Raw genomic sequence first — 24,378 nt, forward strand, 5'->3', positions numbered from 1 at the left:
CCAAGGGACTCGTCTAGTGAGAACTTCTGTGTAAGATAGAGAAAATGCCCCATTCTCGGAACGAGGAATGAGACGGAGAAGGGCTGAAGTCCCTCCTGCCCCCCCGCCCGGCTTCTCACTGTCCCCTGGAAAATCTCCCCCAGAGTTTCCCAGCCTTTGGCTCACGAAGCCATCTGAGAATCTGACCCAAGCGACAGACTGTCACTGTCCCAAACGCACATGCGCACACATGTGGGCACACGGCACGATTTCTCAATCTGGTTTGGGGGTTCACAGATTTCCCCAAATCCGTCCGAGCTCCTCGGACCCCAGGTGGAGGCCCTGATGGAAGGCATGTCTCAAGTCTGCCACCGTCTGGGGACTTGCTCCCGCGAAGTTGGCTACAGGTGCCCCTCGGCCCCTTGAATCCCATCCCCCCACCACCAAGCAACTCGGGGTTCCCAAGGCTCTTCCTCCTCCTGGGCTCTCAGCTGCCCCCCCTCCCGGGCAGGCTTCCAGACCCTCGGAGGGGCCACCCCGGTCCCAGCCTGGGCCGCCCCCGGGGGGGCGGGGGGGCGGGGAGGGCAGCCCCAGCTTCCCTGCCCGCGGGCACACACACAGTTAATCCTCGGAGGCTGCTGTTTGGATAAAAATGTGCTGGGAGCGCTCGAGGGAGGCTCGCGGCCGCTCACATCTGGCCGGGGTTCGCGCTTCGCGCTCCGTCCGGCTTTCCTCGGCCTGCCCCGACTTTGGAGAAACCGCGTTTCCGCTTCTGGCCGGAGAGACCTCGGAGCCCAGGAGATCGAGGTGCCCGCGCCGGCCGCCCCCCTCCGCGCCGCCTTCCCGGAGGACTTTCTCCGTCTTCCCCGCTCTCTCCTCCTCCGACAAGTCTCTCCTTCCCCCGACCTGGCCCGGAGGACGCCCCGCTGCCGGGAGATGCTCTAAGAGGCGGTGCCGGGGGAGCCCAGAGGCCGCGGGGAGGGCGCCGGCTGGAGGTAGGTGGCCGGGCGGTGCCACAGCCGCGGGGCGGGCGGGACCCAGCGGTGTCCTGGCTCCGTCCCATGCACAGCGGAGCCAGGCGGACACCTTAGCTGTGGCCGGGCGGGGCGGGGAGCCCAGGGGGAGGGGCCCGGCTGGCGGCTATGGGAAGGGGCAGGGGAGCCGCAGAGGGGCGAAGGTGCCCGTTCCCGGGGCTCCCTTCTCGGCGGGGGCGCCAGGGAGGGCCGGCCCCCACTCCTCTGTGACTTGGGAGCAGGGGGTCAGGAGCAGCTGGACCGCCTGTGTTTCGTGTGGCGTTTACCTTGCTTTACTCTTCTCTGGTGCTTTTCTGAGGGAGTGAGAGGAAAAGTCCCCTCTGCACCTCTGGGGAGCCCCCACCCCGATACCGCCCGGACCACCTGCGAGCCAGGTCTGCCCAGCCCTCCTGTGGCCCCCTAGGCCCTGCATGGAACAGGAAATGCTGACTTGGGCCCCGGGATCTAATGGCCTTGGTGTTCCTGAGGGGATCCGGCCTGGATGAGGAAGAAAATGGCCCTTTCCTGGGGACCCTCCTGCTGGCCCACACTGCTGAGAGTGACCCCCAGGTCCAGGGCCCAGCCCCTGGACTGCCCACGCCTCTCTGCGTGGGCACCCCAAGTGCCACCCAGCTCTTCCAGGCATGCCCACGTCATGGGCATGTCCCCTGCCTGTCCCGGCGACCTGTACTGTGTTCACCGTGCCAACCCCCGGGCAGCTCCTGCCATGGGCCGTCCCGGGCCCTCCGGGTCCTCTGGAAGAGACAGAGAGAGCCACCCTTCTGGGACTTGTTCTCAGTGTCTGAGGATGGAGTCCCCTCCTTCCAGGCTTTGAAAATGAGGAAAATCCTGAGAAAGGGAGTTTTCTCAACTGCCATCTATATCCTGGGTCCCCGGGGGAGGATGTGAGGTCCTCAGAGGCTGCTGGCCTTCGCTTTTTATAGTGCAGGAAAGCTCACAGCTGGCCCCATGTGCAAGGTCACAAACAGATGCACTGGACTGCTGTGTGTGCTACGGGAGGCGGGGAGGGGGGTCTTGCTGTGGCCAGGAAGCTCATTCTTTCTGACGCCTGCTCAATATTCCAGCAGACGAGAGAGGAGGGACGAAACCCGGGTGAAGGGACATGGGAGGCACATGTCCCCCGCGCCCCCTCCCACTCTGCCCCTTGACCCGGGAGCTGAGTGGCGCTTAGCCACGAGTGTGTGTGCGTGTGCGCGTCCCCTGCACGGCAGGCCCCGACCAAAACATTACTTCTCAGCAATTCTGTCAATGGCGCTTTCAGGCCTTAAAAGCTTGGAGAGGCTCAGAGGCAGTAGATGGAGGACCTGAGCCTCAGACTTGCATCTCTGCCCCGAGAGGGGACATGACTCGCTCGAGGTCGCACAGCTCTCCACGCTGCGGCCGGAGCCCCGAGCATCTCGCGCTCCCACATTTCTACTTCCCGGCTGCCCACAGGGAAAGGGCCGTGTTCTGTTCCCCGGGGACCCTCGCCCTCTGCTCCTGCTCCTCCTCGCCTCCTTCTCCCATCTCAGTCTCTCGTGATGCAAGGAGGGTGCTCCCGGACATCAGGCCAGGGGCACGGAGCCCCCGGGCAGGTCTCGCGTGTGACGCGGGTGGGCGCTGAGAAGGCCGGCGCGGCCCCAGGGAGGGCCCGGGCGCCTCGCTTCGGGGACAGAAGCTCCCTGTGCAGGGCGCCCAGCACGGCGTGGACTTTTTGGACAAGCTTCTTTCTCTTGTTCTTCCTGGTGCCTCTCGCCCTCGCCCCCCCCCCCCCAGCTGTAATTAGCATGACTCACAAACCAAATATTCTGGCATCGAACTTCACCCATCAAAACAAAGATGAAAAGAATTTCGTAGATACGGTTGTGCTGCGGGGCGTCTTCCCTTGAACATGAGGTTGCCACTGCACGTCTGCCTTCCAGGGCTGGCCCCTTCTGCAGGTCTCCGTTCCTAGAGCTGGGGGCGGCTGAGGCTCTGAGCCGTGGGGGAGGGGCGGGGATGACTGCTCAGGAAGAACAGCGTGGTCCCAGGGACCAAGCTCCGCTGACTGCCCGGGGCGCCTCTGCCATCCGCCAGGGAAAGAAGCAGCCTCAGTGCCCTGCCCTGGGCACCCAGAGGCATTTCATTGGGGCCTTCCAGGGGTCTGCACCTTGGTGGCCTCACCACTGTGTGGGCCGAGTGTTATTATATTTTTCCTGTCTCTGCCGGCTGAAATCGCCTTAAAGTCAAATGAGACAAGGCGGCTCCCTGGACAAGAGCCCGGGGCATCTACCCGAGCCCTCCACAGCGAGGAACCCTCTGCCCACTTAGAGACCCATCGAAGCCTGTACGAGGTGCTTCCTTTCACAGTGCAGCCCAGAGAGCGGGTCCCATGAGGCCCGGGACTGGGGATTCCTGGGCTCCTGCCCAGGGCTCTGTGTTGGGGTCCGCAGATGTGCAGAAGTGGGGTTCCTTCTCTCCTCCCCAAGCCTCACAATGAAACTCCCGTGGATGCGGCCCGTGCCCTCTGACCCCTGTCCCCCTGCCTCTCGGGGACAAGCTCAGTGATGCGAGCAGGAGTGTGGGCTTTCGAGCCCTTTGGAGGACATTTTATCTGTGGGTCCTCATCAAGGCCGCAGCCAAGAGGCCCCTGGGGAACGGGAGGCATGTGGCTCCCGGCATGCTGTGAAGTGTCTCAGTCTTACCTGGGCTCAGGGCAGGATGGCTGCGGGCAAGGGTGCCGGAGGCCCCCAACTGCCTGGGGGTGTCCACGGCGTGCCTTGGGGAGCCCTGGAATCAACCCCCTCTCCAGTCGTGGACGGGACTGGCACCGTCTTCCTGGGGCGTCTGCTCTCTCCGGGACGGCTGTCAGGACGGCTGCGGGCCAGGCCGGGCCGGTGTCTGACCATCTCCCTGGCTCGTGCAGGAATTTTCCTTGAAACCAGAGAGCCGAGCAGGAGGCTGCGGGCAGGGAAGGCAGGCAGACAGGCAGACAGGCGGGCGGGCATGGCGAAGGCAGGTCCTTGGTGCCTCGTGCTGGGGCCAGTGGTGCGGCTGGCCGCCGGTGAAGCCACACCTGGTGGAATGTCCCAAAGCCTTCATCTTGGGTTCCACCCCCACCTCGAGTGGGGACACCTGGTTACCAGCCACCCCCTGCCCTGGGAAGCCGTCAGCCCCGGTGGACTTGCAGGCAGTGAGGGCGGGGAGCCGGGCGGGGCTGGGCCCTGCGAATCTGCTCCGCGGGCTCCCGGAGCTGGGGACTGGGCTATGGTTGGAAATGCTAGGGCCCTTTCTCTTTGGGAAGAGTCTCACGTGGGTTCTGGTGGGGGTGGGGTGGATCTGGGAGGGTTTGGGGGTGGCTGCGGGGCTCTGGCACCCGGCGGCCGCTCCCACAGGAAGGTGCAGCCGTGAGAGCAGGACCCCCAGTTCCGCGAGTCGGCGTAGGTCCCAGCTGGAGGGGACTCTGCGGAGGACACCTGCGGGCCGGGCAGAGCCAGGCCGGGCTGCCCAGGGGGCGGCCAGAGTCGGCATCCGGCCGCCGCCTGTCTGCCCCTTCTGTCCTCCCCTGGGGGGTGCACCTAAGCGGACCCCCAGGCCGTGTCCCCACTGGCTTCCACCCAGCAGAGGGCGCTGGGGTCGGGTCACCTCCACTGCCGCCGTCACACTATGCAGACGACCCCCCCCTTCCTTCAGAGCTCGCTAATTTGGGTTTCTCTGCACCCCGCGAAAGCAGTGCCCCCCCAAACGCACATTCAGCAGCCACACCGACCAAGCCCCTACATTTTGTGGTGTGGGGGGTGTCTGTGTGAGGCGTGCCTCAATCCAAAGGAATTAAGCTCCAGTGGTGAGTTTTAAGATGCCGGCAGCCTGGCCCCCTGGAGAGCTGTTAGCACCTTGCTTCAACAAGGACAGTTCCCAGGGATCCCCAGTGCCCCAGGCCATGCCTGGGAGAGAGTCGGCACTCAGCAATCTGTTGAATGAACGGATGGATGGATGGATGGATGGATGCATGAATGAATGAATGAATGGATGGATGGATGCATGCATGCATGCATGCGAGGACCTGGCCGGTGGGTGAGTCCCTCAGAGCCAAATGCTGCCGCTGCTGTTCTAGGTATAATCAGGTGGGCCAGGCAGGTGGACGCCCAGCGGCCGGGAGGGCCCTCTGGACCGCGGGCTGGCGGGGTGAGCCTGTCCTCCCTGCCATCTTTCTGGAACCCTTTGAGGTGAAGTGGACGACACTTTGCTGTCCAGCACCCCTGGGTCTCACTCCCCACACACACACACTGCGGGGCTCGGGGTTGGGGCTCCTTCACTCTGAGCTTGTTTGCTCATCTGAGAAATTGAGGTGCGTCACAGGGCTCAAGCTCAATAGGGAACATAGAGCCAGCGGTTGGTCAGAAGGAGCCTCTGACACACGGGGGCACTGGTCTGGGCTGTAACGTGCAGCCATGATGCAGAATTCCTGGTGTCGGGGTCAAGGCTTTGGGTCCTGACCTTGTTTCCTGGCCGCAGGCCCCTCCTCCAGCAGCGAGTGCCTCCGGCGAGCGCTGTGTCAGAGACAGGACAAACGCCTCTCCTTCCAGAAAGCATGCTCTCTCTGGATGGCCAGGGTCTAGTCCAGGCGAGGTGGCCTTCCCCAGCCTAAGCGGTGTCCACAGTGACACCAGGACTTCCGCTGCCCCGGGCCTGTCTTCCTGTTCTGCGTGTCTCTAGAAGCCGGCCTTCCGCTCGGTCCATAGTAGACACTCAATAAACACCCGTGAAAGGATGTGGGGCGTCAGCACTCCGTGAATTTGTGTCCCACCCGGTTCCATTCGAGCCACAGATTCGTCCCGGACCCCCCTCCACCCCCTGAAGCCCCTCCCCCCTGCTTTCCTATGCATGGAGTCCAACTGCGTGAATAAACAGACGCTCCCTCAGTCCCAGGGTGGGGCCGCTTGTCATTTGTTTCGAAGTGGAAAATAATGTGCACTTAATGGGGAAAAATGTGTGGCTGTTACGGGGCCAAAACCCCGGAGAAGCCCAAACGAGAAAATGGCAAAGGGCCGTGTTTTCACTGCCCGGAGATAATGCCTATTAGCAGCCAGGTGGGTGGCCTCCGGGCGCGCGGTGGTGGAGAGTGTGTGTGTGCGCGCGTGTGTGTGTGTGTGCGCGTGTGTGTGCGCGTGTGTGTGGACACGCATTCGCACGTGTGTGTTTGCGACCTGCGTCTTCACGCGTCGCCGTCTGCGAAGGCCTCTCCTGTGGGTAAGCCGTCAGTCATTTGACGCACAGCGGCGTTGCCGGGAGACCGTCCCCTCCCCCCAGCGTGGTTTGCTTATGTGTTCAGCGCTCTTCCGGGTTCCCCGCCTTCCCCGCCCCTCCCTCGCTCGGTTGCACCACCCCACGGACAATCGGACAATCCCCGAGGGGAGGGCGTTCGCTTCTGCCACCCTGGTCCGCCGCCTGGGTTTCTCAGCTTCCTGTCGTGGGGATGTGCCCTGATTTGTTTGATTCAGCTGGTTCCGGAGGGTGTTTAGGTGGTCTGTAACCTTGGCTCGTGGGGGCGGTGGGTGGTAACCACAGCACTGGATCTTCTGAGTGTAGATAAGAGGAGCGTTTGAGGAAAACACGGCTGGGTGGCCGCATCGGGGTCCCTCTGCCCCCTCCCGCGCCCCCATGCCACCCCCGCCCTGAGCTAGAGAGGGCTGGGGACTCACTGGCTTGAGGCCATAGTGGAGAGTGCGGGGCCCCAAGTCCTCCCCTCTCAGACGGCGGTTCTGCCCCTCGGGGACGGCTGAGAGGTGCGTGTGGCACTGAGCTGAGTCCAGCGCAGGCACCAGGCCCCGGAGCCGCGTGGGAAGTGAGGCCCGGCCGGCGTTTGCAGGGGCCTCCCGGTCTGCGAGGGGGCCTAGAGGGGAAGCCGACCCCCACAGAGCAGCTGGGCGCTGGGGAGGAAGCTTCCGGGGGGGGGGGGGGCGTGGGAGGAGGCAGTGGGAGAGCGACACAGAGCCCGAGCCCCTGTGGCGTGCGCTGGGGACTTCGAGTGGCTCCAGGTGGCCGGAGTGAAAAGCACGTGCCCCGGGGTGGGGACGGCGGTGCTTGGGCTTTAAACTCTCTCCTGGTTCCTGGGAACCCCGAGCCGAGGGTGCAGGTCAGGGTGCAGGTCGGGTCTGCAGTGTTGGAGGCTGCCCTGGTGACGGGAGAGGGGAGGGGACCCCCCCGAGGGCTGAGAAGGGAGAGGGGGCGGGGCCGAGGGGGTGGAGAGGAGACCTCCGGGAGGGTTGGTGGCAAATTAGAGGTAACAGAGGTGGGGGTCCGATGGCTCCCGGGTGTCAGGCCTGGGCCCCGAGTTGTCAGCAGCAAGAGAGGCAGGTAGGGTGGGGACGGGTAGTTAACTGGGGGCTCAAGGGCTTGTGACCGAGTGGAGGGGTGTTCGGGAGACGGTCAGGGCCCGGCCCGCGCCCAGCACTGTCCTGTCGGGCTCTCCGCAGGGGTAGAACTGTCTCCTGAGCCGCGCCGCCCCAGAGGGCGGCCACTCGCCACGTGCCCGTGTGCTCAGCTGTGACGAATCTACCCAGCGCCGCAGGCCGGAGAGCACAGGCCTAGAGCTCGGCCGCCAGGCGGGGTCGGGACGAGGGCTGCCCAGTAGCAAATGACAGGCAGAAAGGGAGTTTGGCCAGAGGGGAGCCGAGGGCCGAGGACGCAGCCTGGAAATCGCCTGTCTCCAAGCGGGGTTCGGGGGGGGCAAATGCTGGGCACAGGGCGGCAGAGCTGGGGCGGAGGAGGAGGCGGCCGTCGCTGGCAGTCGCCGCGCAGCGCCCACGGACGATGCAGGCCAACGGGCTGTGTGCGGAGGGGCGTCTGCGGGGACCGGGCAGCAGGACTCGCACTGGATGCTGAGCTAAATCACATTCCTGGCCTAGAAGCCAGCAGGCATGGGACAGTTTTATCTTCCGCCAAGCTTCCGCTAGAGACGCCCGTCAAATGCTAAGTGACATCCAGGCCCTGGAAAACCCCGGACGTGTTGGTGGCGCTTGAGAAGGGGCTGATGTGGCCGGAACACGGGCCACGGGATTCCCGGGTTCTTTCTTCCCTCCGTCTGGGGAGCAGTCAGCCCCGGTGGGGGGCGGGGCGGGCGGGCAGGTCTCGGCTGCCGGGACGTGGGCCAGGCCACCTGCGGAGTGGGTGCGCAGAGCGGCAGGCGCTGTCACGGTCTCCTCTCTCACGCGGCTCTCAAAGCAGCAGCGAGCCCGCCGCCCGAGGGCCTGCAGCTGGGAGGTGATCCGAGGACAGTGCTCGCGTCAAAGAAATCTTTGTTCGAGCCGGACCGGGGTGAGTCGTGGCAGCCGGGCTGGCCAGGTGCCCCGGGGACCGACGCCTGCCGCCCACGGGGCCCCCGTCCGCGGGGGTGGAGATGTTCGGGGGCGAGGGGCCTTTCCTGGCCTCTCTGTCCTTCATTGCTCCGTCCGGGCCAGCCAGGCCTCGCTTCTGCGTGGAGAAAGGGAGCTCATCAGCAGAAGGCGCCCCCTCTGTCCCCCGCCATGGGCCTCGTAGGTGACCAAACAAACCCCCAAAGCTTAGAAAGCAAACCCTCCTCCTCTGAGCGAGAGAGCAGCCTCTGCAAGAAGGAGGAGGGGGAGATCCAGCGCGTGAGACGGCCCACGGCACCCACGTCCCCTTGAAGGAGGAATCCCATCCGCCCACTGCCGCTTCTCCTGCAAGGCCGGGGTCTGGGGGGGCGGGACCCCGACCAGCTGGGGCTGCCCCGTCCCAGAAGCGGGAAGGCGGGGGCGGGTGAGACGCAGGCTCCTGGGACCCGCGGCGTTCGGTGTTCGTCAGCGGGAGGGCCCTCTGCCCGCCTCCTGCCCGTGGCCAGGGGAGCTGGGAAAGGGGAAGGTCAGTGTGCTCAGCGGGTTCCGCGGGAAGAAAAGCGGATGTCACCTGTTATGCAATCCTGACGGTCACCGAGTCCAGAGGGACACCCCACCATGGCACCTTCTCCTTCCCGGGCACCCCGGGATCTGAATCCAGGAGACTTCCAGCAGCGGGGATCCTGGCTGGTGTGGAGGCCGGGAGGGCAGCCCCAGGCCTGCATTCCTGGGCAGGGCCGGGTGGCCGGAGCGGGTGCGTGCACAGCGTGGTGGCTGCGGACGGGGGCTGGCCGGATGCTTCGCTCAACTGCGTTCTCGGCGTAGAAGACATCAGGAGTGGGACGAGGTCCCGCCTTAAGCCAGACTTCCTGGGGAGCTGCACGTAAAATTTGGGGTGGATGTCCAGGCCTTCGCAAAGCCAGACACATTCTACCCGTCTCGGGTGGGCTGAGGTGCGGGACGCAGTGAGCGCCCCTGGAAGCACAGGCCGGCTGTGAGCAGGAGAAGCGGCCTTCGGGAGGCGTCGCGGAGGGCTGGCGGCTGACTCGGCGTGGCCCGCGCACGGCAGGCGGAGGCCGAACGGCTCCCAGGTTCCCGGCCTGCTGCTCGCTCGTCTCCGACTTCCGCCCCCGCTGGCCCTGCTCCGATAGAACGAAGCTGCCCCGCGTGGCTTTCTGTAGCGATGAAGCGGCCTGTTCCGCGCGGCCCCACACGGGAAGCCACCAAGCAACTGAGTGTGGCTAAGCGTGCACGAGGGACCGAACTTTGAATTTTACTGCATTTTAACTCGTTTGAAACAGAACAGCCACGTGTGGCCAGTGGCCGTCGCGCCCAGCAGCCCGGGTCCAGACGCTCGCCTGCTCGCCGTGCGGACTCCACCTGAGCCACTCCGTCCCGAGCGACAGTTGGCTGTGCGTCTGTCCCCTTCGCTGCAGGGGGCGGGGAGTACGTTTAATTTACGGCTTTACCCGACGCCGTGCAGAGCAAGGCACTCGTCGGCCACGCTGTGCGGGATTTTCTGCCGAGAGGGAATTCGTCCCACGTGGGCAGCTGAGGCTCGTCGTCTAAATCTTTGCCAATCCGGAAACATCCTAGGCTCCTCCCGTCAGAACAGCTGGTCACCCGATGAGGATGAAGACGGAGGAGGGGAGAAAACCGTGCTCGTGAGACGCTTCGGTCGAGTGGCACCGTGCTGGGCGTGGCATCGAGGCAAGCTCGGATCACAAGCGTGGCAGCGAGGGGCTGGGCGAGACTGAGCAGTAACGGGACCGGATCTTAAACAGAGAGGCAGAAACTTGAACTTGTATGTGAACGTGTTCTCCTTAAAGGATTCACCCCACGTCTACGCAGGGTCTGAGAAGGGATAAAAATGATTAATGAAGAAGGCTTCCCAGGCTTCCCTGCCCTCCTCCGGATCCTGTGACTGGCTTAGTTCCCCTTTTGCCCCGGCTCCTGGGAAGGAGGGGTGGCTCCCTTGTCAGGGGAGGGTAAGCTGGAGGAAGATGGGGAGGGTCGAGGAGGGGGGAGCTGCGGGTCTGAGAAGCTACATAAGAGAAAAAAGATGTCCACGGAATGGCCGTGGAGTCTGGCAAACGAATTTCTTCACAGGGTTTGGGAGAGGCAAATCCAGAACTTGAGTCATGTTGGGATTGACCTCAGATGCCTTGACCACGAGGCAGCCCGGAGACTGGACCGCGTGGGGCCAGATTCTCGGGGCCACCGCTGGGACCTGCTTCTGCTGAGCGCAGCGCCTTCTCTGAGCCCCTTGCTGGGGGCGACACCTCCGCCCGTGTAGGGGACGCCGGTCACTGGACGCCACCCAAGTGGTCGGGAGCCAAGTCTGGTTAGAGGTTGGGCAATACTGTCTTTGCCAAAAGTGACTAAAATGATCATAATTTCATGACTCCGGCTTTGCTGTGAGATTTGGTAAGATGGTTCTGAAGACATTTCTGAAGAAGAAAGACTTCAGTCTGGGCTTGTTTTGGGTTCAAAGAGGAGGTTTCTGAGGACGCCCATCAGCCCCGCCGTCCTCAGGCCTCAGCCTGGCACCTCCCTCTCTGCTGGGCCGTCGCCCCGAGCCCGCCGCGTCCTGGGCCCCGTCTTCTCTGATCAAGGTACAGAAAATCCCTTTCGCATGCTAGAAAGAGACATAGCAACATGCGAATTCGTGCCTCCACTGGGGACAGGGCACTGGTTCTGCACTGGGGGGATTTTGGCCTCCCGGGGGACCTTTTTAGATGTCACAACTGGGGCCCGGGGTGTGCTAATGGCATCTAGTGCGTGGAGTCCAGGGATGCTGCTGAGCATCCTGCAGGGCACAGGGTGGCCCCACAGCAAAGGACGGGCCAGCCCCGGAGGTCGGCGCCGCCGAGGCTGAAAATCCCCTGGGATAAAGGGAGCCAAAGTAGCTTCTCACTTCCTTTGGTTATTTTCTAACTTTTCTAAAATGAAAAATACATATATATATATGTATATATATATATACACACACACACATATATATATATATTACTTTGGATTCAGAAAAAAGACGTTTAAAGAAAGGAAAACCTCTTTTTCTTCCAAGTGATGCAAGCTTGGCATTTGAAAGGGGGAAAAAGAGTAATTATTAAGGCACCAAGGAAAAACAGGAAACACAGAATTAGGGAAATAAACAAATTCGGAGTTCGATGTGATGAATAACGCTTGAGTGGCAGTCAAGCTCGGGATGCCGCAGGATGCTCGGCGGGTCCGAGAGGAACAGGACGGCGTTCCAGGCCCGTGCTGCGCAGGCTCTTACAGGCCAAGCGAGACTGCAGAAGACTCTGCAGAAGGGGACGGTGCTCCAAAACGCGGGGAAGGGAGGGAGCGTTGTTTTTGTTTGTTTGTTCGTTTGTTTTTACCAGTTGAGGGCCTGGGAAGGCTTCGGGAGGAGCACGAGGCACTCGATTGGATCTTGAAGACCAGATAAGATGTCGATATCATCCAAAGGCAGACTGTTGTGTTCAGACCCTGCCCCTCCCCGCCCCTACCACTTAAAAATTGGGCAATCTTGGGCTAATTCACTTCTTTACCGCTCTGTTTCTTCATCGGTAAATCTGGCGTAACAATGAATGAATAGTGTCTTCTTCAAGGAGTCGCTGCTGGTTCATCAAGGTCTGTGATGGGGTAAAAGTCATTAACGAGGAGGGATTCTCAGAGCAGCCCTAACCCACGGGGCTGGGAGGCGGAGGTGAAATGGGGCATGGGTGCCCAGCACTATGCCTCCTGCGCTGCTGGCCGGGGGAGGAGGCAGCCGGCAGCTGGACCATGCCCAGCGTTTGGGGGCATGTCTGGCACCTGCCACTCAAAGCGTGGTCTTCAGACCAGCAGCTTTGGCGGGACCTGGGGGCTGTTAGAAAACGCGGATGCTCGTGACGTCGTCCCAGGTCTGCCACAGCGGAATCTGTGTTTAACACGCTCCCCCAGGCGCGTGCATTAAACCCTGAGAAGCGGGGAGCCGCACGCAGGAGGAGGGGTCAGGGCAGCGCAGCTAAAGCGGGGTGCAGCCTGGGGAGGGCGGCGTATGCTCTGCCAAGGAGTGGGAAAATGGCAGGTATGTAGACAGATACATTTTAACGTGTATGTTGTAAGTTAACGTATACAGTCACACCTTCTTTGGCAAGCGGAGGGGGATAGCAAAGACTTTGAGTGGGAGGTCGATCCGAGTCTCTGGGTGGGACGGCGTCTGGGCCTGATGCCTGGCTGGTAGAGCACTTGGAGGCGGGGGGCCAGCTGACCAACTGCAGCGGAGGGGGCGGGGGCAGGCAGAGACGTGAAGACCCCTCGGGGGTGCAGGGGGCAGGGAAGGAGGACACCCCTGGGGAGTCTCAGCACATCTCTAAGGATCCATCCGAGAGCCTCGGTCCTGCCTTTCCCGGCCCCGGCCCAGCCCCGGCTCTCTGCCTGCACCGTGTCCCCTCGACGAGGCACAGGGCGGCAGGGAGGGCCGGCAGAGCCCTCTCTCCTCAGAGCTGTGACGGCGGGCCCGCTAAGATGCAGAGCAAGGAACAGAGACCCACAGCCGCACTGTGCAGAGGGTCACACCCGCCCCGGCTACAGGGCCTCTGAGCAAAGGGGCGTTTGACGGAGGCCACGTCTCCCCAGACGTGTGAGCGACGCGCTCATCGGGGTGGGTAATTGCTGCCCAAACGGGGAGCCGTCTCGGCCTTCTAGTTTCCCTGCACATGAGAGGGGACTTTGGAGCCTGTGCCCTGCTCGTGCTGTTTGCCTGTCAACAACGGCCAGCCTACCCCGCCCCCCATCACGCACACACACAACGTGGCCGTGAGGGGTGTGCTTCTCATTCCCACGGGGCCTCGGCTTTCTCCCGGGGCGGCCAACATGTCGATTCAGGTCCCATAGGTCCTCTGAGGTGTAAAGCGATGGGCGAGGGCTAGCTGCAGGTAGTGGGGTGTCCTGCCTATTCGAGCCCCAGGCCTGCCCCCCAATGGGCTCACTGGGAACCCCCATGCACAGCTCTTTCTGGAGGGTCACCGTGAGAGTTGTGGGGCTGGCCTCATGACCACCCTCAAGGCCGGGGCTGACACCCGCTCTCAAGCAGATGCTCTGGGAAGCTCACTGGCACGCCCCCTGGTGGCCACAGAGCGACATGTCACCCCCGGCCTGCCCACTGGCATAGTGCAGACGGAGGCACAGTCACCAGACCGCGACCACCCGAACTCATTCAGGGTCTTGCTCACTGACCTAATGAGGCCAGTGAATGGCCATCTGCAGAGCCCAGCGGCTGAGGGGTCCCTCCGGGGGAGGCTTGGTGGACTCGGCCGTGTTGTGCCCAGCAGCACCAGGCGGGGTGCTCCCACGCCCCCCAGCGGGCCGGGGCTGCAGGGGCAGGTTGCATGTGCACGCGAGAGTGTGTGAGAGTGTGAGTGTAATTTTATGAGTGTGTGGAAAGCATGTATGTTGAATCGGGCTGCATGTCTGAGTGTGAGTATGCGTGCGTGCATGTGAATTATGGGAGTGTGTATGGGAGAGTGTGAATTATGTGAGTGTGTATGGGAGTATGCGTGAGTGTGCATGTGAGTGTGGATATATGTGTATCGAGAGTGCCGAATGTGTGAATGAGCTGAATGCATATGGGAGTGTGCTTGAGCACGGTATGCAAGTGTGTGTGCATGTGAGTGTGAGTATGTAAGAGTGCATGTGTATGTGAGTGTGCAATGCATGCAAGCGTGAGCTGAGACTTGTGAGTACAGTGAGTGTGTTGATTGCACGAGTGCGTGCAGTGCACAGGTATGAGTGTGTGAGTGTGAGACAATGCGCGTATTTGTGTGTGAGTGTGAGCGCGCGTGTGGGCCGCCCTCCCGGCAGGAGCGCTGGCTGAGGCGGCCCGGGCGTCGAGCGTCTGGTGAACCCCGAGCTTCTGGCCGTCTCTCAGCCGGGCCGCGCCCACCCCGTCCTTCCCCGGGCGTCTCTCTCAGCAGGGCACGGCGGGACGATGGGCTCCGGGGGACCGGGACTCATGCTGGCATGCTGCCTGCTGCTGGCCTTCGCCTGTGGCCCGGTGCTGGGCCGAGTGCCGCGTGACCAGCAGGAGCAGCAGGAGGAGCCGGAGGGGACCAAGGAGCCGCTGCCGGACCACACGGAGAGGTGAGGCGGTGACGGTGTGGCTGCGGCTGGGCCGGCCGCGTCTGGGGTCCGGGCACCCGGGGGCCAGTTCGCCACTGGATGCGAAGGGGCAGCAGCGAGGCTGAGATGCTGTCCTCGGGGAGGCTGGTCCCGGGGGACGGCCTGGCCTCTCTCTTCTCAGTGACGCAGGCACCTTATCTGAAACCGAGGACAGCAAGCCAGCCTCGTTCCAGGCCCAAAGGAATGTGCCTCTGGGCGGGGTTTGGCGGCCCGTCCTTCGCTGACGCGCACGGCACCACCCCGGGCCGGCCCGCGGCTCCTCTCCACTCTCGCTTTGTCCTTCGAGAGGACCTGCTGGGGTCCCAGGAAGTGGGAGGCAAGGACGATGGTCCCCACGGCCACCTGATCAAGTGGCAAGATAGGGGAGGGTTGCCGAAGACGGGTGGGGAAGTGCTGGCTGCCCCCAAGAAGTTATGGGCTGCTCCTGAGAGGCACTGTCCCCACATACGTGGCCTCCGGTGACATGTAGACCTCAGGCTACTCGGGAGACTTCGTAGGGAGACACAGTGTGCTTAGGGTCACTCGTGAAACGGTCACTCATCCCACGTGAGGTCCCAGACGCCTTGGCGACGGCGTTCGGTTGGTCCTTTGTCATGATCCCTGGGCTGCCTTGATCCCGAGGCTTCCGCTGTCTTCAGAGAGCAGTCGCATTGCGCAGGATGTGGGGCAAAGCAACCCCTCCCTGCTCCGCACCCCTCCGCATCCTTCTCCCCATTCGGCGGACATCGATCGGGTCCCTGCGATTGGTCCAGCCGTCGGCTAGGCACGAGGGGCACACACATGAATGACACGGTCCCCGGTCTCCGGGACACGGAGGCTGCAGGGGACGGACGCACGCGGCCCAGCACGGTGCCTGGCGGTGGGCTGGGGGCTGCGGGAGACGGCGCGGAGGAGCCACTGGGTCTTGAAGGGCCCCTGGGAGCCCCACGGATGCGGGAGGAGGAGAAGGCCATGCTGCGCGCGAAGGCGTGGCCACACTGGTGCCTGAAAGCCCCAGGGCTGCCGGGACCGAGGTACCGGGAGCTGGTGCTGGAGGGTGGAGGTTTCGAGGGGTCTGTCCTGAACGTCACCCCACAAGGGAGTCATGGAGAAGTTTAAATTCCACCCGAGTTCTAGAAAGAGCAGTGGAGGGAGGCAGAGAAGAGGCTGGATGGGCATGGGGACAAATGCATCCTGGGAGAGTGGCCACAGAGGTGACAGTTTGCCGGAGGCGAGGCGGGCCTCGGGCCCAGGGCCCGGGGTGCTCCGGGGTTGGGGGCTCACTCCTCAGGCCTCTGTCATCCTAGGAAAGGAGTGGCGAGGCCAAAGAAGCATCCGGAATGAGGCTGGGTGACTGACGGAAGAGGGTTTGGAAAGAGAAGGTTCTAGGGGCGAAGGGACAGAGACGGGCCACCGGTTTCAGACACCTCGCGTCGTGGGTCTTCTTGAGCCTCTAGGTGGGGACTTCTGGCGAGAGCCGGGGCAGGCGTCCATCGGGGGCCCGGGGCTTGCGGGCGGCTGAATGCAGGTCATACAGACCCATTTCCGGGCTGCCTGGGGTTTGCAGGCGGGAGTGGAGGTAGATAAGGAGCTGGCCGAGGAGGACCGTGCCACCTCGGCGATGGGCCGGTCCCAGCCCTGGAGCAGAGAGCGGCAAAGCCAGAGAGCACAGGGCGGCCTGACGCCACGAGGTGATAGCACGGGCCCATCGGTGCCCGCCCCGCCCCGGAGCCGGTCCTCAAACGCCCGGCTGTAAACACGGGTCTCCGGCTGCTGCCGCTCAAAGGAACCGCGAGATCTAGTCGGGGCGTCTCATTTGCAGTGATTCTTCTAGGATCGCCGATGCGCGAAGGGGACGGGCCCTCACGGCGCCGTCACACGGCATCTGAAGACCTCCCCCTACGGGGCAGGTCTCTCCCAAGCAGCCCGCGTCTTGCAAAGCCCTCGAATTATCGCTGTTTTTGTTATTATCGCTTCCTTTACTATGAGTTGCTGTTTACAGAGGGCAGGGGGCCCTTTCTGCAGTTTCGTTCAGGGTCCCGGAATTCGCCAGGAGCCCGTGCGACGCAGCCTCCCCCATCCGGGCGAGCGCGAGCAGGCCCGGAAGGCGTGCCAGCGCCGCGGGCATCGGGAGAGAGTGGAGTCCGGCTCCGAGCGCTCATGGCTTCCACCGTGATGTCTTTGCTCCCTTAGGGCTGAAGAACAGCATGAGAAATACAGCCCCCGGCAGAGCGAGGAGGCCCCCGCCCCTCGGTGCTACCGCTGCTGCGACCCCGGCGCCTCCCCGTACCCGGCCTTCCCTGCGCCGCAGATCAACCTCACCATCCTGAAAGGTCAGGCTGTGGCGGAGACCGAGAGAGGCACCTTCCCCCCGGGGTAGGGGCGCGGAGCAGAGGCCGGCTGCCATCGGATGGGGGCGGGAGAGGAAATTCCATTTCTGAGGCTGCGGGCCCCTTTCCAGGAGGAGGACTTGGAAAGGGGCCCGCAGGACTGGGACGGGGTGGACTCGGAGGGCGGCTGGGGCCGCCCCCACCTGCACTGGCCCTACAGGCCTTTGGGAGGTTTGCTTTGAGGCTTGGTGTCCCCGGTGCACCCCCAGCCCGCTTTCTGAAACGCCGTCGGCACCCCACGGTCCTGCACACAGCGGATGACCTCGCACAGCCCTGCGGATCAGACTGGGAGGACAGGCAGCCCGGTCCCGGTCCGGGCCAGCTGACATCTGCAGTCCATTTGTGCCGAGCGACCCACGGCCTGCGGCCTTTGGACAAACCCACGTGCTCCCCTTTCTCTGCCAGCACTTCCCAGAAGGAAGACGTCCCGGGTGGCTCTGGGTGGCATAACAGCCGTTGGGGTGGGGTCTGCCTGCTTGACCCGGAGTGTTTTCCTCGTCCCTGGCAGGTGAGAAAGGTGACCGGGGCGATCGAGGCCTGCAAGGGAAATACGGCAAAACGGGCTCTGCGGGCGCCCGGGGCCACGCGGGACCCAAAGGGCAGAAAGGCTCCGTGGGGGCCCCCGGGGACCGGTGCAAGAACCACTACGCCGCCTTCTCGGTGGGCCGGAAGAAGCCCCTGCACAGCAACGACTACTACCAGACGGTGATCTTCGACACGGAGTTCGTGAACCTCTACGGCCACTTCAACATGTTCACGGGCAAGTTCTACTGCTACGTGCCCGGCATCTACTTTTTCAGCCTCAACGTGCACACCTGGAACCAGAAGGAGACGTACCTGCACATCATGAAGAACGAGGAGGAGGCGGTGATCCTGTACGCCCAGGTGAGCGACCGCAGCATCATGCAGAGCCAGAGCCTGATGCTGGAGCTCCGGGACCAGGACGAGGTGTGGGTGCGCCTCTTCAAGGGGGAGCGGGAGAACGCCATCTTCAGCGACGAGTTCGACACCTACATCACCTTCAGCGGCTACCTGGTCAAGCACGCCGCCGAGCCCTAGCCGCCCGCCGGCCTCCCTGCTGCGCCGGCCGCCTCCCCGCCCCCTGACCCCCGCCGGGCCCTGCGGCCCAGCACCAGCTCGACCCCAGTCTGGGTGCCCCCGACACCCCGCCCCCGGCTTTGGCAGTCAACATGAGGACCTTCACGGGACTGGGAGGGAGAAAGGGCCGTGTGGCCCCAGGCTTTGCTGTCTGGGCAGACAACAGCTCTGCAGCAGGCGCCTGTGAGAATGGCTGGGACCTCCAGCTCCCGCTGTGGACACGTCCTTACGTGACCCCGCGCAGCACACCGCGATGCATCAGGGTGCCCCGCAGGAAGCTGTCCCAGCTCCCGTCTACTGGAAACAATTAAGCAAATTCTAGAGGTCGTGACAAGCGCACAGGGACCGCAGGAAAGGAAGGCGTTATTTTGTTGCCTTTTCAGTCCGCCAGCCTGTCTCCTCTCAAGGCTGCAGGAGCCTCCTTTTAACAGGAGATCGAAGGGGGTCACCGCGGGCGACGGGGGAGGGCCCAGGAGATTACATCTGGCTTACTCCTTTTAGGCCACATATGAACCTTCCTGGGGACAGCTGGACTGATGGCCGCTTCCCATAGCCATCCCTGTGGCCTTGCCTGAGGGTTCAGGGGTCTTTCTGAGCCACAACAGTGGGGGGAATGGGTCAGGCTGGGGAAGCAAATGCCACTCCCCCAGAGGGACAGCCAAGCCCTCAGCCTTGGTCTCTGTGCTGGGAGAGGCGGCCAGCTCGCTGGACCCCGCAGGCTCCAGACAGTGGCCGGGAACCCGCAGACGTTTCTGCGAGGACCAGGCCGAGCCGGACGTGCGGGGGTGGCTTTGCTGCCCCCGCCACCACTTTCGAGCCCTGGGTGGGGCCTCCACACCTGCCCCCCCCCCCCCAGACAGTCACCCCAGGAAGGGCCGGGGCCTTCGGATGCACAGTGGCGCCGCGGTCAGACGCGTGTACTGCAAAAGCTCCGGGCAGCCGGCCCGGACCCGTCTCCCATAGGTCAGCACCCACCCCCCGCGCCCGCCCCAGGCCTCCTCGACCAGCAGCCTGAGATGGCGCTGGGGCTGGGAGGAGGCGGGGAGCCTGGAGGGTTCCCTTCTGCCTGTCGCAAAGCTCCCGTGGGGCACGCCACTGCGTTCAGACCCCTCTCTGCGGCCAAGTGTGGGTCGGCCGGGGTGCGGGGCTGCCGCCCGGAATTGGTGCTCCGGCCTGTGGCTGGCTTGGGCCGGCAGCCCTTCCCGCCCCTGCAGGGCCGCCCAGGGCCGGGGCGCACGCGTCCGGGTGGGCGACCTTCAGTGCTGCGGGGGCCTGGCCACGGGCCCGGGGCCCACACGGCCTCCCTCCCAGGGACCTCTGCTGGTCAGACTCGGAAGTCGCGTCCCGGTGGGCGGGCCGGAGGCCGCCCCCGCTGCTTCCTGCTGCGCCGCCCGCGCCCCCCCGAAAGCATTAAACGTGGAATCTGCTCAGCATCGCGGCTTCCTCAGTCTGGTCATTACGCCTTTCTGTCCCCACCCCTGGGCGCCACCTACTGCCTGTTGGGGACCTGGGGGCCTGAGGCCGAGCCATGCAGCGGGCACAGGCTGGGCCCTGGCTGGCTCTTCCCTCGCGGCCGCCCTGTGCCTGGAGGAGAGGGCGAGTCCAGGCGGAAGGCAGGTTGGACGCTGGGTCCTGTGTCCCGGGGCTGCCGCCACGAACCGCCACGGGCCCGATGGCGCCAAACGGCGGGCGTTTGTTCCCTCACAGTCCGCTCCCCGCATCCCCTTCCGGGGCCCTGGTCTCTGTGGTCCTGGGGCTCTCGGATGTCCTTCCCTTCTCTCAGGGACTCTGGTCATTGGGTTTGGCATCCCCCCTAAGCCCAGATTGATGTCCTCTCGAGAGCCTTGACTTAATCGCACCCAGAGACTCTGATGCCAAATAAAGCCACAGTCACAGGTACAGGGCCGAGGCCCAAACAACCCGCTGCCCCAGCCTGCAGGCTCGGATGCACCCCCCCCCACCCGACAGCGGTAAAGAGCAGGTGCTCCCTCTCCCCATCGCCTGCCGGCCGGGTCAGCGGCCAGCTCCCTTATCCGACACCAGCAGGCAGCGTGGAAGCTGCCTTGCTCCTTCTGCTGCCCACAGGCTGGCCAACAGCTGGTGTCCTTCCTCTGCCTAGTGCTGGGGTGAGCTCGTGCACGGGTCATGCTCAGCCCTGGGCTGGGGCCGGACTGGATCAGGCAGACGCAGCAGTCCGGCTCTCTGCAGGACAAAGGGTGGGTGCCCACCCACGCAGAGCTGGGGCCGCTGGGCAGAGGACGCCCTTCTGTGGCGCTGGGAGCAGCGGCCGAGTGTGCTGTCTAGAGGGGCGAGGACGGAAGGGGTCAGTTCCACCCAGGCGCCCACTGCCAGCCCTGTCTCCAGGGACAGTCAGCCACACGGAGCCGTCGCACAGCCAGCCAAGCCCACGTGGGAGAGGCGGCGGCGTTGGCTCCGCGGCTCACCCAATGCCTTTTGACGTCCCCCTCTCCCCGCACCCAGCCCCGCCTGCCCCCGATCGTCCACTCCCTCCCCGCTGGCATTTCTCCAAGTAGCACCCCACTCCTGCTTTGTGGCAGCCCCCATGCCAGGCACTGGGGTATGAGGACAAGTAAGACACAGAACCTGCCTTTAGGGGACTTCTCCAGCGTGACATGGATGCCGGCCCTCTCGGAAGGACTGCACGCTTGGCACCTGGTTATCTGCTCCGTCCGACTCCTTTCCTGGGCAGTTCATTTGACGCAGGCTGCTCGCCTCACATCCAGACCCCGCCTAGTACAGAGCGGGCTAAACCACCCCTGGAATGGACCTGGTAGACTCAGCTGCAACACAGATATTAACGTTTTAGCAAAAGGACTAAGAAATGGCTGATGCCTCAGGCAAAGGAAACAAGTGCTTATGTGAGGACTTTGAGGAGCCCGCGTAGCCCGGGGTGGGGGTGGGAGCGGGGAGCGGGGCGGACCCCGGCCTCCGGGTCATAGTGCGCACGTGCATGTGCGTGTGCGTGTGACTGCGTGGGCGTCGATGCTCGAGGATGATTTTCTGTAGGGTTCACTATGGTTCCCATAACACAACGGTGTGATGGTAAGCTCGTCTTATTGGGCGTTGTAGTTGGGGTAAAATGAGACCTTCTTGCCCAGATCATGAAAAAAGCAGAAGGTTACAGAAAATAATAATTAAAACGGGATGCCTCCACATGCAAGAGTAGAGTTGGACCCCTGCCTCACACCACATACAAAAATTCAAAATGGATCAAAGACTTAAATGTAAGAGCCAAAACTATAAAATTCTTAGGAAAAAAACCTAGGCATAAATGATCATGACCTTGTATTAGGCAATAGTTTCCTATGACAGCAACAGCACCAGTAATGAAAAGAAAAATAGATAAATAGGACATTATCAAAATTTAAAATTCTGTGCCTCAAAGTTCACCATTAAGAAAGTGAAAAGACAACGCAGAATATTTGCAAATTGTATATATCTGAGAAGAGACTTGTATCTAGAATACAGAAAGAATCCTTGCGACTCAACGAGAGAGACAAATAACCCAATTAAAAATGGAAAATGGATCTTAACAGACATTTCTGGAAGAAGCCGTACAAATAAGCGCACGAAGAGAGGCGCGGCATCGTGAGTCAGGAGCAGGTGCACCGACAACCACTTCCCCTCCGCCAGGACGGCCGCGACCGGAAGGACGAGCGCTGGCGCGGACGCGGAGAGACGCTGTCAGCGGAAACGGTGCAGCTGCTGTGGAAAAGTCTGGCGCGTCCTCAAACCGTGCAACACAGAGCGACAGATGACCCCGCAATTGCGCTTGCAGGTATACAGACCCCGAAGCAATGACGACACGTCCACACGCAGACGGGTGGGTGAATGTTCACGGTGGCATCGCTCATGATACACAGAAAAGCGAGAACCTCCCCAGGGACTGTCTCTGCTACATCGGAGGAGACGAACCCAAACGTCCACCAGCCGGTGATCGGTAAGCGAAACGTGATCTGCCCGTGCAGCAGACGGACTGGCCCTCAGCAGGAAGAAGGATCGGAGCACCCACGCGCGCCGCGACCCAGTAAACCTCGCAAACGGGATGCTCGGCGAGCGGAGCCAGTCACAAGAGGCCACACGTGCACGACCCTATCGACGCGAATGTCCGGAACAGGCGAACCCAGCCACAGGAAGTGGATCGAGGTTTCCAGGGGCCGGGGGCGGGGACTGGGGAAACCGGGGGGTGACGGCTGAAAGGCACGAGGTTTCTTTCTGGAGTAATGAAAGTATGCTAACCTGAGTGTCGTGGCGGATGCGCAACTCTGTGAATATACTGACCACCACTGAATCGCGCACTTCAAATGGGTGAATCATGTTTCGATAAAGTAGTTAGGAGAAAACAAACCACACGCACACACACACACATGCACACACACACACGCACGCACGCATGCACACACGCACACACCTTTCTCAGCCAAGCTCTGGGGCGTCTGGGAGCTCCAGAAGTAGAACCCTCAGGGCCAGTCTCATTGCCCGGGGCTGGGCTCAGGGTGGGGCCAGGGGTCAGCGAAGTGCGATGGGAGGGTCAGGGTTAGTTCTTCCAAGAACATGACTGGACAAGCCTTTGGGAATCAGCTGACGCATGAGATCACTCAAATTCAGGCGGCCGGCTCAGGTGCCAAGGGAAGCAATCCAGAGGAACAAGTAATTGAGGACCATGCCTTTCTGTCTGAAGTCCCTACACAGCTGGGGCAGGGACCGGAGCAACCCAGTGACCTCGAATGCCCTGACCTCCGCGGGCCCTGGTAACCGGCCCCTTCTGGGGCAGAATGGAGCCCCTTTCTCAATACGCAGATGTGCGGGCGAGGACAAGGAATGTCCACTGTAGAGTTTCACAAATAGGAGCAGAGGTCTATCTGCTGTACGTAATTTAGACATCTCCCTGCCTCAGACAGAGAAAATATGCCGACGGCTCAACTGCGGTGGCCGCTAAGTCCACTTGTGACCCTACGCACTAAAGACATCCAACGAGTGCGTGTTAAAGGCTGGTTACCCTGCGGGGGAAGAAATGCACAGCAGCGTTATCGCGATCGAAAATGAACATATCTTTGCTGCTCCGTACGGGGAGATAAAAGTCCAGACGGAGGACTGTGGCAGGGAACCAGAAACTGACAACGACAACGAAGAACCGAATGGAAATTCTCGAGCTGAACAAACCGACCTAACTGAAGGACTCCGTGGGCAAGGCTCCCAGCAGCGCGCGCGGGGCCCAAGGGACAGGCACGACGGGGGGGGGGGGGGGGGGGGGGGGGGGGGGGGGGGGGCGGGGGGGCTGAGAAAGAATAGCTGTCCCTTGAAAGTTCTATTCCCAATGAAAATATAAAAAATGAAGACGTTTTTAAGCAAAGAAAAATTGGGAGAGTTTGTCACCGGGGAACCTGTGCTAAGCGCACGTGACCCTAGAGTAAAGACGGGAGACACAGGAATCACCGAGGAGTGGCCAGAACGGCAAACTTGGCAGTAACTCTCAAGGACCACTTCCTGTGGGGGGGGGGGGATCCCGGAAAGCAGTTCAGGCAACTCAGCCGCCCGCGCTACGCATCCGCCCGAGAGAATGCCAACAGGCGCCCGCACGAGTGCCCCTAGCCGCGTGATTCACGATAGGGGGAAAATGGGAAGGACGCAAAGGTCCACCGACCGCCGGATGACGAGGAAGTGAAAGGTGGTGCGGGCAGGTGACCGACGGGAGCGAGGGAGAGGGGCGCTGGCAGGCGGCGCGAGGTGGACGGGTCCCGCCACGCGGAGGAAGCCCGTCTGAGGGGACCCCCGCGCTGCACGGTCTCTCTCGCCCACGCGCGAGGTCAGCAGCGGGCGGATCGCAGAGACGCCCCGTGCACACGTCAGCAGCCGCCCGGTCTGGGGGTGTGTGTGGGGTGCGGTGGGGGCGGGGACTGGGGCGCGGCGACTGATGGGAGCCTCTTCGGAGCGACGAGATGCTCTAGAATCGTGGTGCTGGTCGCACAGCTCTGTGAACATGATAAAAACCATTGAGTCGGGCGGGAAGGGGCGCGTCGTTATGACGTCTGAATTACATCTCAGTAAAGCCATCACGAAACATGGGCCACAAACAGGAATCTAGACTGGGGAGGAAGAACGGGAAGCACCTCGTAAAATGACAGATTTAACACCCCAAATAGTGGTGATTACATAAGATGTCAATGGATGGACTAACTGTTCCAATTAAAAGGCAAGAACTACTACCTAAGATTAAAAAAAAAGCACACCCATTTATAAGACAATATCTGAAACATAGGCATATGTTAGAAAGACTGAGAGTCAAACAGTGGAGAGAGGCTTACCCTGCAGTACCTACTCTAAGACTATCTGACACGGTAGACGTTAAGGCACGAAGCATCAGTAGGGTCCATGATGGTCATGTCGGGGTGGGTG

General features: G+C 62.4%; 1 protein-coding gene across 3 annotated transcripts; it reads left to right on the forward strand.

The window, feature by feature from the left end:
• Positions 1 to 590: 590 nt before the first annotated feature.
• Positions 591 to 19,391, forward strand: C1QTNF1 (C1q and TNF related 1). 3 transcript variants are annotated; one of them, XM_016143253.2, is made up of 4 exons: positions 591 to 974; positions 14,287 to 14,455; positions 16,667 to 16,806; positions 17,372 to 19,391. In XM_016143253.2, exons 1-4 carry the CDS (start codon positions 632 to 634, stop codon positions 17,920 to 17,922), a joined length of 1,203 nt encoding a protein of 400 aa, XP_015998739.1. In that variant the 5' UTR covers positions 591 to 631; the 3' UTR covers positions 17,923 to 19,391. The 3 variants fall into 3 exon arrangements, with proteins under 3 accessions (XP_015998739.1, XP_015998740.1, XP_015998742.1); XM_016143254.2 differs by having other exon boundaries at positions 594 to 974; positions 14,290 to 14,455; XM_016143256.2 differs by lacking the exon at positions 591 to 974 and adding an exon at positions 8,804 to 10,941 and having other exon boundaries at positions 14,290 to 14,455.
• Positions 19,392 to 24,378: the final 4,987 nt, after the last annotated feature.

Source organism: Rousettus aegyptiacus, unplaced genomic scaffold, assembly GCF_014176215.1.
Source record: "Rousettus aegyptiacus isolate mRouAeg1 unplaced genomic scaffold, mRouAeg1.p scaffold_m13_p_6, whole genome shotgun sequence".
In the NCBI taxonomy this organism is placed as follows: domain Eukaryota; kingdom Metazoa; phylum Chordata; class Mammalia; order Chiroptera; family Pteropodidae; genus Rousettus; species Rousettus aegyptiacus.